The sequence below is a fragment of the Lycorma delicatula genome, chromosome 4 (genome assembly GCF_047948215.1).
Source record: "Lycorma delicatula isolate Av1 chromosome 4, ASM4794821v1, whole genome shotgun sequence".
Lineage (NCBI taxonomy): Eukaryota > Metazoa > Arthropoda > Insecta > Hemiptera > Fulgoridae > Lycorma > Lycorma delicatula.
The window spans coordinates 37,800,002-37,820,556 of NC_134458.1; the positions used below are offsets into that span (position 1 = coordinate 37,800,002).

The 20,555-nt window shown below is 30.3% G+C and overlaps 1 protein-coding gene across 4 annotated transcripts in view; it reads left to right on the forward strand.

Moving 5' to 3' along the window:
- Positions 1 to 20,555, forward strand: part of LOC142323283 (uncharacterized) — a 309,143-nt gene that overhangs the window by 83,331 nt on the left and 205,257 nt on the right. For all 4 annotated transcript variants that reach the window (XR_012756071.1, XR_012756070.1, XM_075362730.1 and 1 more), the window contains exon 3: positions 9,805 to 10,009. Coding sequence is in view for 2 of the 4 variants with exons in the window: in XM_075362730.1 (XP_075218845.1) it covers positions 9,882 to 10,009 (128 nt within the window). In the remaining 2 variants the exon portion in view is untranslated. The remainder of the gene's footprint in view (positions 1 to 9,804; positions 10,010 to 20,555) is intronic.

Consider the following 20,555-nt stretch of genomic DNA (forward strand, 5'->3'; position numbering starts at 1 on the left):
TTAGTATAGGGAAGGGCGGATAGCCCCAGTGGTGAGGACTGGCATGCTGAGGTGTGCCAGTTTCGATGAGCCACTGGGGACTCCAAGGGTTTTCTTGATAGGAAAGATCAAAGAAAAAACCCAATCGTCAAGTCAAGACAATCATGGTATGGCGTGGCGATATAGTTTAGATGGGCATATCAATGGACTCAAAAGAACTGACCGGTGGGCCGACCTGCCATGCCGGACATACAGCCGGTAGGTGGGAAGGCCCATTTGAGTACAACAGGCACTCCCCTGGGTGGCGCAATACCAACCAGTTGGACCGGCCCAGGGGAGGAGAGTCAAAAAAAGAAAAAAAGGGCATTATTATTGTATTTATCACCATTGTTATTAATATTATTAATTTGCCGGGTTGTAATTTGAACATTTTATACCAATAAACTATAACTATATAAATATTATAAATTGTCAACAACTCCCAATATCCTGATTTGAGCCGCGCGGAAACACGCACCACGCGACAATATATATATATATATATATATATATATATATATATATATATATATATCACGAAGTTCTCCCTGGACTTTCATAACCTATTCTACACGTAATAATAATGGAAAAAGAATATACAAATATGTCCTAAAATTCTTCGTTTGCGAGTTACGACTAGTGAAATATTTCGCTCGGATTTCAACTAACCCGTTGAAATGAGGTCGTACTGAAATTTTTAGGACGTTATTTATGGGACAAAGTTAGTGATTTATTATGGCTTTAACCCGAAAAATCGAATAAATAAAATAGATCAAAAACCGTATTTGCACTAGTATTTAAGAAATCTAGAGCGAAAACCAGTAAATTGGGGTAATAAACGCTGTTTGTTGGTGTATTAAATACAGTAACTTTGTTAAATGGGTAATAATACATAAAACATTGAAACAAAACTTGTAGAGAATTTAATTCTGAACAGAATGGTGTAAGAAATTTAAATAAGACAAAGAAAGGTTAGAAAAATTCGAATTTTATTTAGAAAAAGCACATTAGGACAAAGTGAATAACTGTTTATAATAAATGTACAAAAATGAGCTTCCCATTTTCAACACATTTCTTGGAACGCTTCTGAATTGCTTTAGTTACAATTTTTTACTTCTTCAAGGCTGTCCTTTTGTTGCTCATCCATAATGCGGAAAATTAATTCCTCACGAGAATGTATTTTTGTTTTACGTACGATATTTTTCATTTATCACCAGACGTAAAAATCGAAAGATGTTAGATTAGTCTTGGTGGTCAGGAATTTAGACCTCCGGGACCGATCCATTTCTCAGGAAAATGATTTAAATTAGTGGAAACGGCACAAGAGAAGTAGGGAGACGCGCCATCGTGTTGAAAGTATTCTTTTCGTTTCAGCGCTAGAAGAACATCTTCAAGGCAACTGCGGCAGTTCTTGAAAAAGGTCAAGTATTTAAGAGACAAGGTAATGCGAATTCAGACAGCTGATTGTGAAGAAGGTCGCACCATTCATTGACGCTAAATCGATGTTGAAGATTGCCTTACGTTACTTCTGCATTAATTTACTTCTGTTCATGGATATTCATTGCGTAAGTTGACACCATCTTGTGAAATTTGCCTTGTTGGTAAAGAAAACATACTTGTACAATAGTGATTTGTATTCCACCAGTTGTAAAACTTCAGGTGAAGCGGGCCGTCTCCTGGGTGTAGATGTTGCACTAGCTGTTTATATAAGGATAAAACTTGTTTTGTTTAATTGTCTTCCAAACCATCAAACGGGAACTCCGATCGGCTTAGAAAGACGTCGTATACTGACGCCTGGACTGAACTGAATGAATCGATAATAATTTCATCATTAACAGCCTCGTGTTGGATAGATCGTTCATAGCTGGTGCGAATACTAGGTAGTGAACCCGTTTCCTGAAGGTTGCGATAAGTCGCGCTAATTGTTTTGGGATCTGCAATCCTGCGATTCGGAAAAGGTATTTCATAATATACTGCAACAGATATAGTATTGCCATTACATATAGCCAAAATTAAATAATTAATACCATATCAGCGTATTCCTCTGTTGTAAATAAGTACGGCAATACTTCAACGGCAAATCGATCACGTTCAAACTAAAATTCACAGAAAACCTTCGCTAAAACAGCGTAGTTCACACTACCCGATATACTGTATGTACCTTACAGAATAATTTAAAGACTAACACAGTATTGCGTATTGTTCATCAGCTGTTGTTATTTCATTGCCAACTTTTAAATAATAATTTTTCAAATAACTTATTTTATTTCTGTCATTAATAAAAAAATTATTATCTAATTAGTTTTTATTTATTTATTCCCATTTTACAATTGTGTAATTTCCGTTTTTGAATTAAATGTTTTAACAGTAAATTTTGTTTTTTATAAATTTTTCACGTCACAAATAAAGAATTTCCTTTAAGTTTACACCAAATAAGTACTTTTTTGTCAAATGTAGTTGCGTACTCTTTCTAAATAAATTTTTATTTTTTCTAACTTTCCTTTGTTTTATTCAACTGATCTTACAAATTTTGTTCAGAATCAAATTCTCTACAAGTTTTTTTTAAAAGTTTTATGTTTTTATACCCATTTTACAACGTTATTGTACGTCAAACACAAAAAAAAAACAGAGTTTTTTCCCCCAGCTTATTGGTTTTCACCCGATTTCTCAAAAACTACTGCAAATACGGTTCTGGGACTTATTTTATTCGATTTTTCATGTCAAAACCACAATAAATCACTTATTCTGTCTCTTAAATAACGTCCTAAAAATTTCAATACAACCTCATTTCACAAGGGTAGCTGAAATCCGAGCGAAATCTTTCACTAGTCGTAACTCGCAGGCGAAGCATTTTAGGACATATGTTTGTGTGATTTTTTCCCATTATTTTCACGAGTAGAGTAGGTTATGAAAGCCCCGGGAAAGCTTCGTGATACACTCTTTATATATTCAGTTATTACATATTTTTTCATACTTTGTTCTTTACCATTAAAAAGTGTAACGCTAATTGACGGTTATTAGAATTGTCAGTTACGCTTAGGTCAGCGGGTGGACAGGCATGGATATAAAAATAAAAATTAGAATTTCACAGGGCACAGAAAACAATAGAGTCAAGGTCACGTTAAAGGGAGAACGGAATTTATTACTTGCACAGTTTTTACGAGATTGTCAGTGATATACGAATCATAATTTTTATTTTTTTTATTTTCTGTATATGACACCAAAAAGAAATGCTGTCATATTTCCTTACGTTGTTTTATGAACGGAATCTATTAATATAAAAGGCGTTTCTTATTTGAGTATTATAAATATCACGCATTACAATTTACTTACCAAAACCTACGAACATCTTTGTCGAATGTTCGTTGTGTAGATTTCGCTCCCTCCCCTTGGTAGATTTATGAAACAGAGTAGAAGTTTTCTACAGTAAAATTGATTTCTGCTAAATAAATTTCATTTAACTATTGCAGCTTAACGAAAAGTACCAAGCAAAGCCTTTAACCAATTTACTAAAAGCGATTTATTATGTACTAAAGTTGTACTGCGGCTGCCCAGTCCATATATTGCTACATCGCTTGTGAAGAAGGCCTTAGACCTGATAAATCACCAGACAGCATTATTTTCGGATATATGAAAAAAATCTGTTTTTTTATTGTTTTTTTTTACAGATTGTCTGTTCCGTACAAAAGAAAATCTTGTTAAATTTTGTGGGATTCTTTAATAATAGCAATGCAGCATTACTGTACTGTGTTTAACCGTATTTATCTCGAATTATTTGTTCAAATTTTGTTGTACGTATATTCAAATCTTATTCTTCTCCGATGGGATGAATTTTGATGATTCTTTCGTTTTTATATTGTAGATAAATTTTCTCCCGAAACTGTGTCGTAAATTTTTTACAAATTGAAAAAGGTTTCAAGGAAAAACTTACATTATGTCTATATAGACGATTTGATTATATTTTTAATTTTTAGTCTTCATAACTGCTTAGTAGTGGATGATTATTAATACTATAGCATTTTGTAAATAAAGAAATCTGTTTTTGAATCAAATTTCCAAATTTTAGAGATCCCTCGTTCACTTTTGGGTATCAGATGCTTTACGTAATTTCAAGTTCCTGTTCTTATTTTTTATCAAAGTACCGGTTTCTCGTCTTTATGGTTTTTGCGATTCGTTTTTTACATGAGTTTCGTTTTATGCAATTCTAACTATATTTTAAATAAAATAAAAATAACTTTAAAAAAACAGTAAAATTAGAAAGTATACTTTTTAAATTTCAACTTTTTAAAAAAAAATTTCCTTTTGCCTTTTTTTGTTCCTTTATTGCTGCAGTTTATTACTTGTTTACTAAAAAATCAGTAAAAATTGGTTGTGTAATTTCTTCATCCCCAGCTGATTTGAGCTAGTATATATACAAAGCGTTGTTTTTTTTTCACTTCAGAAAGGGGTATATTATTGTGTTCTTTTACTTTGCATGTCCGAGTAATTTTTATAGCTGTAATGCATGCAAAGCACTTAAATATAACGAACCACCACTCGCTGTTGCTTTCTTTGAGAGTTATGATATCCATTATATAGCTAATCCCTGTGGTGAACAGAGTGAAAAAAACCATTTGTAGCACTGATTACCAGCTGCGTTTCGACGGGCTTGACATATTAGTATGTAACCATATATTTAGCTCGGTGAAGAAGATGGTGAAAACTGCTTTACTCCTTAATTTTCCCTAGTAATTCTTTCTAGTTATTCGTAAAGATGGCTATGTCATTTTTGGAATGATTTGATACTTCACGTGACTTTTCTTATAACTATTACGGTTATGGCTGTTCATAAACAGTTACAATCTGTTCTTTAACAGTTCACAATTAAAACAAAATAAAATCTCTTATTACTGTTCTTAGGATGTTCAAAGCATTTCAACGTTATTTCTTGTATTTTTTCTTTGAGATTTCCACAGGTAGTCTTTTACTTAATATGTCATTTATAATAATATGGATTCAGTTAAACAACAATTAAATGGTAAAATATTAAATATTGCGCATTTAGCTTTGCATTCTCAGTCAGTTATTATATTCCTTTAATATTATTCCAGCAGTTATATATTACTGTGATAACTATCAAAAGCGTATATGTCTTCAAGAATTTTATGACAGTTTCTTTTTTTTGACGATAGAAGAAATTGTCGGCAATGTTATAAAATAAAAAACGTACGGGATATTTTTATATCTTTTATTAAAGTTTTAAGTCATAAAACTCAAAGAAATTGTAGTTTGGTTTTGTACTTTCATTGTAGTATAAATGTTGATTCGAATATTAGGAAAGAAAAGTGAAAAGAAAAAGAAGTGGAAAAAGAGATGAAAAAGGAAGTGTAAAAAAAAAAGGTGAAGAACATTACAGAGCTAATGTTTTTCTAGTTACTTAGATGGGTAGACACAACTGTTAAGCTTTTTTGTATTAACAGTAAACTTAAGTTTTTTTATATAAGCATTACTTCTTATTATTTACGCAAGTATCTTTATTTTTTTCCTGTAATTTGTATGTAAATTTTGAATACTCTGTCTGTGTGTGTGTGTGTGTGTGTGTGTGTGTGTGTGTGTGTGTGTGTGTGTGGTGTGTGCGGTGTCCTTGCGCGTGCAACATTTTGTTGAAAACATTATTTATTTTTCTTATTATAAATTTCTTGTTATGAAAACTTAAACAAATATTATAAAAAATTATATTGAGTTCTAATGTGTTGATTTGTACCTTATTAATATGTTATTAAGTTACTTTCACTAAGAGTGTTGATACTCCCAGTCCTTTTAGTGTTATCACTTAAAAGGTTGAATGTCGTCTGAATTGAAATGGATTGGTATGTGGCTGTAAAATTTGCATTTATTTAACATAGTGAACAAGAAAAAAAAATACCGTTTCACTCTTTACTTTTTTGATAAGTTTGGCACAGGATACTAGATTCATTTGGATACTATTACTTATCTTGGATATTTAATTTTTTCGTGAAAATGCGTTTACCTTTTTGGAAGAGTCTTTTGTACCATGGCCTATCGTCTGTGACAGTTTTTGTATGGTATCTAACAGATCATAATTCCTTTTCAAAAATTCTGTCGGTATTTATCATTAATTTTTTATTGTTAATGAAAAATAATACATAAGTTAATTAATCAACTTAAATGAAATTTAGATAATACAAGTTTTGTGAAGTATCGATTTGAGTTTATATCATTTAATAGATGAGCTCTCTTACTGGTATTAAGTTTAATATATATATATAAACTAAATAAGTTAGGAAATTATCCAAATTATTAGAAAATTTTCTAATGCAATTCATTAGGTCAACAACCAAACAAACAAAATAACAAAAACAAAAGCAGAAAACCTCGACGTTTCGTCCAAGATGTAGGACTTTATCAACACAAACCACAAATGACAAAAAACAACACCAGCACATAAATAATTTCTAAAATATAAAACAATAAAAATAGTGAAATATGGATCTTTAAACCTTTATTGATTACGTAATTATAAGAGACAAATGCTTAATTGTGGAAAAATTTAATCATTATTATTTTAATTATAGCGGAGGAGATTAAGAAAGAAATAGAACAAGTGATATGTATTCTGATGATAAATTTAAAAATTATTTTTTCTCTGAAGAACCATACATGAAATCTACATATCAGTAATGAGGAAATAATCAGTATTATTAAAATAATGAAAAATAAAAAATCAATAGAAAGAGACAGAATAGGAATTAATTTAATAAAGAACTTGTTCAGGCAAGGTGAAAAGTTGGCAAAAAATAACAAATTATTTAGAATAGGTTTCAAAATTACATACAAAAGTTTTAGAATAAATTCCTATAGAACGGCTTGTTAAATATCAGCTTATGTTAAAATACAATTTATTCTGATGATTGATAATTGATTTTAAACTGATTTTTTATTTTTTTATTTTTCTGTTTAATGATTTAAGGGGCTTTGTAAACATAATTTTAGTTTTAGAAGAGGAAATTTTATATTTTTTCGTGTTTCAAGAACGGATATCTAAACTGATAAACTTTAAAATCAAAACCGATTATATATTTTTCATCAGATTTTAGTAGACCATAATTAAACCATTTGTTAATGCTTAATAGAAAAATAAAAACTCGCAACTTTATTTTTCAATAAGTAATTAGAGATTTTCTAAAAATAATTATTATGTACGACCGTAGATCCGAGAAACACACAATGCATCGCTTTTTTGTGTCTTTTTTGCGAAACTTTGGTATTTTACATTATATCTGGAGGTTTATGTAATTGCTTATTCCATTTCATTTGCTTCTTTCCGATTTGAATATTGAAAGTTGAACTTAAATGAATTTTGGCCAAAATTTTTGGAACTTATATTTGAATTTAGTGTTCTGTAACAGGTAGCTGAATTGGTGGGGGACAATCCGTTTCACAGTGCATGCGTTACGATAGTTTAGACCAGTGGTTCCCAAACTTTTCTAGTCGCGGTGCCCTTTTTCAATTAAAATTTTTCCATGGCGCCTTACCCTAAGTAAATGTATGACTACTCGTAAGTAAGAGATAAAAAAAAAATAAAACTCGTGTATCTTCATTTTTTTTTTAATTTAAAAAATTAAATTAATAATTACAAATATCTCGGTTCAATTAATTATGAAGCTTTTACAATATTTCGCGGCGCCGCGGCGCATAGTTTGGAAATCACTTGTTTAGACATAATGCCGTCATGTATAAATAGGTCAGTACAAAAGAGAATAAACTTTCCACCGTATCAATTTCAGTCACAAATTTTCTATTAAAAGGTTTTTGTATCGAATTTTGCTATTATTTTGGAAATTTTCTTTGCACTTTAATATCCCACCTTATGTATATGTTGGGACTTATTCTTGTCGGTTTATTTTACTTATGTAATTTTTTTTTGTAATCAATTCATTGTTTAATCAAAATTCACGTATCAAGTGTTACGTCATACAAATTTTATCTATTTAAACTTTTTACATACTATTTTAAGAACCCTACTTTACAATTTTACAAGTTTTCAGTTTTACAAGGTATTTCAACCGCGCTAAAATAACTTCAGTATCATAAAATCTATTTTTTCAGTAATTTCTTTGTAAATATTAAAAAATTACACCATCTAGCAGTAGAATTTATTAACAATTAAATAAAGTATTTTTGCACTCGCTGCTTTTTTTTTGTGATTTCCGTTGAGTACATTTGCAGAGACTTATGGATATTCAGAACGGATTTTTTAGAATAAATTATTTCAGAACCTAATTAAAATTTTAAAACCGTTGAGATAAATTTTTACTATCACAGTAACAGAAATAAAATGTCAGTATTCTTTTGTTATTTTAATGATTTTGCATTTTAAAAATGTTAATTTATTATACTAAAAAATTCATTCTGAGAAATTACAGATCTTTGCGAAAATACTCAATAGAGGTCAGAAAAAAAAGAAAAAAATTCATATATAAAATTTATATGTGAAACATTTTTTTAAATTGTTTTCTTTGTAGTAAAAATTGTTTCTCACTTTTATGTCTTACATTGAATACTAAAAATTAAATAGGTAAGTTACACATAGTGTACAGTTGTGTCTTATGTAATGAAAATATCTTAAATAATAAGAATAATCTATTATTTTCAAAAGAAAAAAGATTTAATACATACGAAATTCTTTTTTAATTTTCTATAATGCTTCAATAAAATCTACTTTCACGTTCATTATTTCTGAACAATACTTTTTTCAATTTTATTAATTTAAGCAATAGTAAATGTTTACTGGGAACTAATAAATAAAATTTATTCATTCACTCATAAAATATCCAGCCGGTTACTGACTTCTTCTTTTTTTTTCTTTTTTTTTTTGACTTCTTCAGCTTCTTCTTTTTTTTATAGACTACGTCGTAAATCCTACGATGTTATATTTTCTACAGGGTATATTATATGGATGATATATTTTAAAGAGCTGTGTAGCTTTACTTCTTCCTTAAAAAACCGGTGCTATTGCCAGTATTAATTTTTAAATATTTTTAAAATAAAATTTCTGTTAAAAGAAAGACGCTATTAGAAATGGGCAGTATACATAAAACTTGAATTCCTTATTCAAGTTTATTTACTGATTTAATAAAAGGAATCGGTACAAATAACTATCAAATTTTTTGCCCACCTTCGATGGTTATTTGTCTTTTGTGATTAAGGGTTACATTTTAAACCGCGTTCTATTAGAATGTTATACTGTTAATATAGAAAAACTCAATGACAAAATCTTGTAAAGAAATATTTATCGAGTCATAGATTATGAGATATTTATTTTTTTCATTATAGAGTAAAGAGTAAATCTGTAAATGTATATATTAAAAAAATATAAAGTAAAAAAAAATATATAAGTAAATATCTGTAAAAATATAAAACCTATAGATAACCTAGATTCAGGATGCGATTAAAATGTTGAGGTTAAATAATTAGAAAGCAGAAACAAATCATCTAACTCGTCGAATGACTGATGGCAAAAAGAAATCGCATCTTTTCCGTTAAAGTAAAACAAAAATAGTGAAATTAGGAACGAATTGTGAATACAAGTACATATTAAAATTAAGACGAGGGAAATAAAATACTAAGATGACGTAAAATATATAAACGAAAATGTGATTCAGAAACATTTTTTAAATAAGTTTGTAATTTTATAGCTATAATTTAAAACACTTATGTTAATTTTTAATTTTAATGTTAATATTTTCAAATTATTAAATATTAAATTTGTAAAATTATTTTTAGGAAACTTGAGATTCTCCGAGCTAGACCATGAACCCCGTATATATTCGGCCGCACCTTCGGGGGTTCTGATAGCTAAAATGAGAGCATACCATATCGATGATCCGAACGCTAAAATCTTCTATCAACTTAAAGATGAAGATGGACCCTCTAGCGACGCACGTTATTTTCAAATAAACAGAGATACTGGAAAATTTACAACAAAACGGTAAGTTATTTGTAATTACTCTTTTAATGTAATTTTTAACAGTATATTTAAAAATAAAAGAGAATAACTGATTTTTAACTACGTTGCAACTTTTTTTTCTCTTTATCTGTTACTTCCTAAACACTGAATCAAAAAAAAAAATTATTTTTTAATGAATAATGATGATAGACTTGGATGTACGTTCAAGAAACTTTCTTTATCTTAAATTTAATTTCTACTTCTGTATTAATTTTTTTTAAGATTCTTTTTAGGACATGAAAGATTTGGGACATAAAAGTTCTGTTAAACGAAACCTGCGTTTTGATAAATCGATTGATTTTATTAAAAATTTATAAAATAAAAAAAAAATAAAAACATTTTTATTGTATTAAATAAAATATTTCCGGTAGTACATGTTATAGACTTTACTAAAGTATAATATTGTTAAGAGGCTAAGTAACAGATTTCTAAGAGGGAAGGAATTAATCGATTCGGTAGAACGTAATCAGTTCATAAACAAATCTTCATTCAAATACAAACATTAAACTGCGAGGTGATCTATCGAAACAAACAAATCGACCGTTTCCTTTTATTTTGTATAGACCTTGCGGCAATTTTTTGAATTAAAAAAAAATTTTATTAACTATATGATAAAGCACTCTCATAAAACAATTCCATACCTACAATGTGATGTATTGAAATCATAATAAACTACTTTATTTAATTACTTTTCATCACCGTATAAACTATCAATTATAACTATTCGTAAACACCTTGTAATGGTTATAGCAGGAGCATGTGGTGGTACATTTATAAAAGTGGCTACAGATGGTAACATATCTAAATCACCGTCGGTGAATAAGGGGCTAATTCGCGGTTGTCCATTGTCTTTGAAACTTTTTAATAGGCTACTCGAGTTGAATTTATCTTCGAAGTGATTATGATTGATACAGTTTTAAAAAAAGATTTTTTTCCTGAGCGCACTTAATTAATTTTTTTCGTTTTTTATTTAACGATTAATATTCCCCGTTAGAACTTGACTACTATTCGAAGTGTTATATTTACATTTAATTTGTATTATTTGTTTAACTGATTTTTAAAGTCGTTCTTTTCATTTATTGTATTTTCATAAAACGAATGGTGGAAAAACTAACATAAAAAGTGGAAAACTAACGATAAAAGTGGTTTGACAATAAAAAAAAAAGTAGCTTTATTAAGGCTAAGAGCTAAGTAATGTATCATCTTATTTATACATACACGCGCGCGTGTATATATATATATATATTTGTTGTTTTTTTGTCATTTGATAAAAGATGACGAAATCTATAATACAATTTTATGTTTTAAGCAAAATAAAATAATAATAATGCTCTAGTCATTGTGCTATAAGTATGTAAAGTGAACTTAATGATATACCGTGACAGATTTTTTTTCGCTGTGCAGTTTCAAGTACAAAAGAGGAAAGCAATTATCAGCAGTTTTATTTCATATCAGAACAAGAGAGAATTTATATAAGCCAGTACACCTTGAGGCTAAACCGAGCAACTTTACGTCTGAAAACGTTATTAAAGAGAAAGGCTGTTAAGTTTTAAGCAGCATCCACTCTTATTGTGTCAGAAACACTCCACATGAAAGGAAAACGATCTATTCATTTTAAACTTGTCCTGATTGTCTCCCGTTTTCTAAGAGCGTGCGTTTTACCGTCATACTTTGATCGAAGAGTATGTGAAACTTATTGTATACGCGTTCACATTTCTATACCCTATCATCGATCGTTTCTTTCGGAATGTATCTGATGAAAATCACGCCTCATAACTGTGTTCTGTAACTTCATTAATATTTTACCTACATTTTAGAACAAAACTTTAATTTTAATGCAAATTAAGCGAACATAATCGACAGTGGATCGAACGTAAACTTAATTCTTAGTAGAGTTGAAATCCCATCTGCTATCCGAGTTCATTTCGTAGTTGGAGGTCTACTCTTCCACTTAGGATCCATTTAATCACATGAATTACGGCCGATGTGTAATTTTTTGAGTATCTTTATTCTAGGGTAAAGATTATGATTTTTTTTAGTTCGAGTTTAGCTTTTGATAAAAACGTTAAATCGAGTTTAGAAGTCAGAATGTGTACAAAAATAAATATTTTTATTCGATTACTTGAAAAAAAACAAAACTGAAGGGAGTGGCCTTTTTTAAATATATTTTTTACCAATATAGATGTGAATCGTGTATAATAATACGATGTAGTGAAATGTTATAAAAAATTATTTGGGAACGTTAGAAATGTTAAAAAAAAACAAAAACCTAATTTTTTGTCCATTTTATTTCATGCAGATCCTTTTAAGACCAAAAAAACTAAAAAAACGTAAAATAATAACATAAAAACTGCCCTTCGGAAGAGATATTGTGGTATTGGTTTTAAATAAATGAAAATGAAAATGGATCGCGTGAGATTAACACTACTAACATTACTTATTTTTATGAAATGAATTCCTATAACACGAATATTCAAGGGAATAAAAAACAAATCGACTTACGTGAAATTCGAGCTAGAGAATAATACATGTTACGAAATTACTAACGCTGTAAATTCACTTACGTAAAATGTACAGCACTATTTAAGAAAACATTCCATTTTTTCCATACATAGTCTTATTATATCATGACATGATAGTCAATATTATTACATGACATGATTCAGCATTATAAATACATTATACAGTACGTTCTACTGGTTAGTATGTATGTAGTTAGTAAATTAAACTTAACTTATCTGAAAAGTATTCATTACTGCGGAAGACACTAAACAAAATGTAGGCTAATAAATACACACAAAAATACTGTACATTAATCACATTTTTTTCTCACTGATAATTAGTGTATTGGAAAAAATCGTTAATGATTGAAAAATACAAAAGGCTAACTAAAATCGATTAAAAAAATTGTTGAATGTTTTCTGACGTTTACTCTGATGCAGCGCAGTCAATCATTTTTCTATATCTGCCACAGCGAAAAAAACCGATTCTGGTACATCATCAAAAGATGATGTACCAGAATCTGATGTACCAGGATTCTGTTCAACGAATCGTCGAACAGAATCAACGCTATCCGTAACTCCCATTAAAGTTGAGGTCGGTATGCGGTGTTCATCATTTTCGTTATCCGAATCAGTCTCTATGGTGTCATTCTAATTTGTCTTAGCGTTAATCGTATTGATTACAATATCTTCGTCAGTAGGGTATTCGGGTACTACCAAATCATCGTCTATAGTAACATAATCCCGAAAAGTTACGTCGCTGGGTATTTGCAAAACATCGGTAACTGACTGCCAACCATTATCATCGTCAACATCATCACCATTGTTGTTGTTAGAACAAAGGTTTTCACTGCTAGTTTGTTCACATTCCGACAAAATAACCGGTTATTGTAAGTATTTAAATCTAGCTTTTTTAAAACAGTTTGTTAGCTCAGTCACATCATTCAAAGATTTTTTACTTTCCCACAGACAATGAAAAAGATTAATTTCTGGTAACATTTTCATTATAATCCTTTTCCTTTACATTTGCTTAAAATGTTGTATAATGCCCTGATCCATTATTGGTTGGAGTTTAGAGGTAACATCTGGTGGAAAGAAAACCCATTTTATCGATAACAAATCCTGAGGAAACTGTTTTGGATGTGCCGGACAGTTGGCAAAAAATAGAACAATCTTTCTATTTTTTGAATGATAATAATGATCCGATTTGAATAACCACTTTTTGAAGATTTCACTAGTACCCCACGCTTTTCTATTGGCTTTGTATCGTGTAGACAAAGATTTAACGTTAGCGAAACAACGTGGATTTTTCAGTTTAACAATTAAGAGAGGTTTCAACTTTGCTATCCCCGACATGTTCGCACCTAAAAGAACTGTGACACGGTCTTTACTTCCTTTTATACCATGGCATTTATCACCTTTAAAAGTTTGTCAGGTAAACATTTGTAAAACAGACCAGTTTCGTCAGCGTTAAAAATGTCAGATTCTTTGTATGTGCTCATAATTTCTTTTAGCATACCGTTTATCCACATATTACAAACTTCTTCATTTACACTGACACTTTCACCATGAACATTTTTTAAAAATTATTCCATACCTACCTAAACTTATTAAGCTAACCAACATTAGCTTTGAAGTGCATACTATTGAAACTCGGCTTTTTCATGTAAATTTGGTCTACTGATACGTAAATTTTGATCTCGATTGTTTTTAAACCTCTCTAAAACAGAAAAAGAACACACTTGGTTACAGTAGCAAACAAATCCAAATAGATATACGAAAACTATGCATACGAGCTGAGACGGTTATAAAGACACATAGACCGTATCAGTCAATGTCCTTTATAGAAGTATCTTCTTATGACAAACGAGTTCCGGTGAATATTAACGCCTGACGTATAAGATTTCGCTTCCCTCTTTACTGTATGATGATTCTACCTCTTTTTACCACGTAATAGCGGAAGTGAAGCATGCTTCTTTCATCTTTATGAACTGAAAATAGGATCAGTATTATAGGCCTAATGCTAAATTTGGGTTTGTTTGTTGTTGTAATTAACTTATCAAATTTATTACTTCAACTTTTAGGATTTTTGTTCGAGTTAAAGGAATTATATTTCCATAAAACGTAATACAATACGGCCGGGAAAGAATAAATTTCGTGTTGTAGAAATTTTGGAGTTATAGGTATTCGAGTTACAGGAATTTGACTGTACTTCCGTTTTTTTCCATTCCCACAAAAATAACTGACCGACTATTTACAGAATTTCCACGCCAATATTTTTCAGTAAAGTTTCTACAATTTTTTTAAAAGTGTCTTTAAATGATATTAACTTCGTATGAAAATAAACATTTTCCGAAATTTAAAAATACACGGAAATTTTTTTTTTTAATTTTAAACTCTGCATCGACATATTTCGTTGAGTTTTTCATTAAATTTAATTACTGGAACATTAAAAAAAATTGTACACTTAAATAATTGCAAAAGTTTGTAAAAATAATACATCAAAACGATTATTGATTGATTTTCCTAGATGTTTTGCAGTATATTAGCGGTTATCTATTGTCGTAAAGGTCTTTATATTTTAGGAAACGTTAACTACGACTATTACAATAATTTAGTAATTACCCACCGGGTTTAGTAATTACCCACGCGTTCCCCTGTAGACCACCAGGTTGGTCTAGAGGGGAACGCGTCTTCGCAAATCAGCTGATTTCGAAGTCGAGAGTTGCAGCGTTCAAGTCCTAGTAAAGTCAGTTATTTTTACACGGATTTGAATACTAGATCGTGGATACCGGTGTTCTTTGGTGGTCGGGTTTCAATTAACCACACATCTCAGGAACGGTCGAACTGAGACTATACAAGACTACACTTCATTTACGCTCATACATATCATCCTCATTCATCCTCTGAAGTATTATGTGAATGATGGTTACCGGAGGCTAAACCGAAAAAAGGAAAAAGGTTTCAGTTAACCACACATCTCAGAAATTGTCGACCTGAGACTGTACAAGACTACACTCACACATATCATCCTCTGAAGTAATCCTGACGGTGGTTCCAGAGGTTAAACAGAAAAAAAAAATTAGTAATTGCTTTCTAAGAAAAATATAGAAAGAAACGTAATTAAAAAATAGATTAATCGGCTTTGTCGTTGTGTTGGTACTATAAATGTATTATATTGCGGTTATGTATTATATAACCGATCAACAAATTGTTACCTAAATTTATTTACATTATATATATTTTTCTTTTAAGGACAGTAATGCGACTAACACTAAAAAAGTTGTTATTTTCCCACAAATTTATTTGTAATAATATACAAATTAATATATATATTAATTTGTACATATAAATGTATATATACTTTTTTTTTTAATTTTGTTTATATATATATATATATACACGAGTATCGATACATCGCTCTCTCTCTCTCTCTCTCTCTCTCTCTGTTAGTGTGTGTGTGTGTGTGTTATTTAGTAATAATAGTAAACAGTAAACCAAGAGGTTGGCGAATTAAAAACGGAAATTCATATCACAAACAAACAGGTCTCTGAATTGTCCAAAGCCATTGAAATGTTTTCTAAAAAAAAGTGGATTATACAGAAGCGATTATAACATGATTAAGTTCAAAAAAAACAAAACCCTACAAACAAAAATATACGAAAAGAGATTCAATTACGAGAATTAGAATGATACTGTAATAGCAATAACATAGATATTGACTAGATCCCAGGTACAAATATGAAAATTGTAATGAAATTTTAAATGTAGCCGCAAGTTATATTTAAAATTGTTTTATATTGTTTGATATCAAACATTTTTAATGCGGTACTTTGACTCTCGGCAAGGAAAAATAAGACCCCACTAATATTAGTATCATTCGCGGACAGAAAATTGAAAATTCATCGATTTCGGAATATAAAAAATTTCGTGAGGGATTAAAAAATAGTGAAGATCCAAACAGTAGCAAAATATTTTCGATATCTCACATAAATAAAAATCTTAATATCCGATCGGTCCGGCAAACTCATCCGATCAACGAAAACTCATCGGTATACTACAAAAATCTACTTTACGAAGCCAAGAAAAGTTTTAAAACAGAAGGCTACAAATTTTCCTGGACCCTAAAAGAGAAAGTTTTTATACGCGAGGATGAGGAAGCAAGAGCCACAGATCACCGGCTTAAACGACTTGAAGGAAATGGAAATAGCTCATAGTTTGATTTAGTTTTAGTTTTTAAAATACATTTGTTACTTAAGTATACGATAATTTATTTTTTTAAATGGCTAGTATTAATGAACGAATGGAACTCTTTGAAACTTATCAAAGATTGATGGGTAAATAGTTTATTATTTACCTCAGATTGATTCGAATGTGTATAGTATTGGATTCATCAGAGTCTATAAAATGAATATTTGTGGCTTAAAAAAAAATTCGATAACGTTTTACGCCATTAAATTAGTTTTTAAATATGTTTTGATTTCATTGTGTTGACAGCGACTTGGGTGACTCTCGATAGACCTTTTGATTCCGGTTTGAACGATTATAAGATCATAAATAAACCTACTAATCTCAATAAATTTGGTAGTATATGTATCTTCGTTAAAAATATTTATGAATTTAGAATTGTACTGTATGAATTTATCGGAAGGAAATATATGAAGCGTTGAAGTAATTCTTGATGATAACAAACCGGGAAACATAATGGATATTTATACATTTCCAAATAGCGGCGTTAATAAATTTACTATTAGCCTTGACGATTATGGTGATAATAATATAAATATTTTAAATAATAATTTCATCGTAATCGAGCGCATAATAAATAAATATGTTTTTAATAAAATCATTTAAATAATATATTTACATTTTGTATATAAGAAAATAACATACTTGGTCCAGCCAATGTACGCGCTTGTGACGTCATAAACAGACTACCTATTATTCTCGGCCTGAAAATATCAACTCCGCAAATCAAATCGAAGTATTACTTATTATTATATTGTACGCAGTAATAACTATCATATTTAAATTTACCAATTATAAACAATACGTAATTAATTCTTTTATAACCTTTATTTGTACTAAATTATTAATTTTTAATAATAAACAAAAGCTTACATGAATTTTCTTCATGCATCTAATTTAAACTTCTACCGAGTTCACCATCCTCGCTAAACGAATCACTATCACGGTCACTTTCATTATCAGATTCTACACGTACAATAAAACGTTCTGTCATTTCATGTATCAGTGGTTCCAGTTTTTCATACTCTTTTTCAATATTTTTTTTACTTTTTCACAATAGGGTTTCCATCTCCATTCATGGAATTAATTATCTACGTAGTTAATATTTCAGCATTTGTGAAAGAAAATGTTGTGTTATGACTCGCCACATGTCTTTTTACGGCTGACCATACCATCTCGATCGGATTCAAATCAGGATGGTATGGGGGGAGTCTAATATCTTTTCTTCTGGAGTTAGAATTTGACGCTTTATCAATACTTTTATTGTGATAAGGAGCGTTATCAACAACTACTACTGACATTTGTGGAAGATTTGGAATCAATTTTTCACGCGCCCATTTCATAAAATTGTCCGTATTCATGTTTTCATGGTAGTCGCCACTTTTCGAACCGGCTTTCCAAGTTAGTAATAAGTTAGAAATCAAACCGATTTCTCCTCCAGCATGAATTAATATTGAACGGTCATCTTTATTAATCGGCAAATGAAGTCTCTCAACAATACCATCAGACCACAACGTTGTCGAACAATGTGAACTTAAAACACACGTTTCATCCAAATAAACAATTGTAGCATTGCTTTGTATTTAGTAATTGCCTGCAAATATTCAATTCTCTTCCGCCTCATATCAGATTTCTCAGTTAAAAGTTTTCAATTATTTCCAGTTTTACGCCATTTGAAACCTAACCCTTTCAAAATAACAGCCAAAGTTGATTCACTGCTTTTAAAATCAATAGATGACTAAAGTTCTTGCCTTATTTTTTTTAAAGTAGGTAATTCATTCTTTGAATGAAATTCATTAACTGTTTGTTTAACTACTCCTAAATCAAAACTGTCCAGTCCACTGACAGGTTTCGAACGTCGTTTATAATTTTTCGACGTTCTGAAAGAACACGATTGGGATGTTGATTGAAGAATCTTGCCTTTTTTTTTCTCTTTTGAGTTTTTGAACCTTTCTTTCTTTCTTTTTCCTGTTTAGCCTCCGGTAACTACCGTTTAGATAATACTTCAGAGGATGAATGAGGATGAAATGTATGAGTGTAAATGAAGTGTAGTCTTGTTCATTCTCAGTTCGACCAATCCTGAGATGTGTGGTTAATTGAAACCCAAACACCAAAGAACACCGGTATCCACGATCTAGCATTCAAATCCATGTAAAAATAACTGGCTTTACTAGGACTTGAACGCTGGAACTCTGGGCTTCCAAATCAGCTGATTTGGGAAGACGCGTTCACCACTCGACCAACCCGGTGGGTTTGAGTTTTTGAACCTGTGTTCTTGATATCCCACAAGCAGCAGCAGTTCTTTCTTCGCATTTTTGAATGCAAGTTATAAGTTTGTCGTCAGTTAATTTACCTACTTTTAGAGCTTCTTTTCATAAAATCATAAACATTATTGATAATTTCACGTGCTTGACTACTAAGTTTTTTTTCTTAACTACTGATTTAAATTCTGCCTTAAAAAACCGCACTAATAACACACGAACAAAAAAAAAAACAAAAACAAAAAATAATATATTACAAAATATTTGCGAAAAACAGTTAAGTCATTTTAAAATAATATGGCCGCAAAAAACGCTATCCGAATTCCTTCACTGAACACGATATAAACTGGACTGAGTTTATTTCTTTACACACACATTGTGTACTACGAATGACGGATCTAAATATAATAGTGACGAAAGACATCATTTCTAACTGCAAGTATAAATTTTTATAGTCCTGTACATAATACCAATCAGAGCATTAGTCATTGGTTAACTAGATGTTATTATTTACAATATTGAGTCATTAAGCATTTTTATACATGTAATGAACTCAAGTGGAACGAATTGAACACACAACAACTTAAATGTATTGTTTGGGTGCCCATATTGTTTGTAAGTCGAAAAATGAAATAAAAATAATAGTTACGCGCAAAAATAATGTTTTGGAAAATAGTAATATAATGAAATATCAGCACGTGACGTCACAACTCGTAGATTCGCTGGAGCAACTATACATTGCTTTCATATATAAATAAACACACGAATTATGAAAGATCACAAATTTTGCCTTGATCATTTATTTTTTAATAATGTAGATAATAGATTTAAATATATGACCATCAGTATTTTTGAATCAACAATCACGATCACTTTTCAACTGTATTTCATGTGTTTTTAACTCATCTAAGATGCACAAACAGAATGTAATTAGTATAGAAATAATTTTGAAAAGTTAACTCGAAGATCTTATAACATTTAGAAAATGAAAACGGGATCGTGGAAAATTGTAAAAACGATATATTCAACCTACGCCCAATCTATATTCCAATATGGAATTGGAGCATGGGGGAGAAGAATTAGATACCTATTAAACAAAATCGAAATCAAAAATTGTAGTCAATTATACATAAAAGAAATCTATATATTTGTATATCTACGCGCGCGCGCGCACACACAACACACTAGCATCCTGTCTCGGATTCGCCCGCACTATATGGTTACTTGCATTTCCCGTCTCGGTCAGGGCTCGCTTCGCTCCCGTGTTTATTAAACCCATGCTTGTGAGAATAATAATGATAAATAAAAATTAAAGCCTGTTCAATTATAAAAACTATCAGTCTATTGTAATTTCTTAAAAGTAACAGTTTGGTCGGTACAGGATCCATTAATTGGTTTTTAGATTTCTGGTTGCGGCTTCGCTGGCGAAATAAATAATCAGAATTACAGACAAAAATTACCATCACAGTGTTACCAAATCTCTTAAAGATTCAGTATCGGTAGCTTAAAACGGCAAAA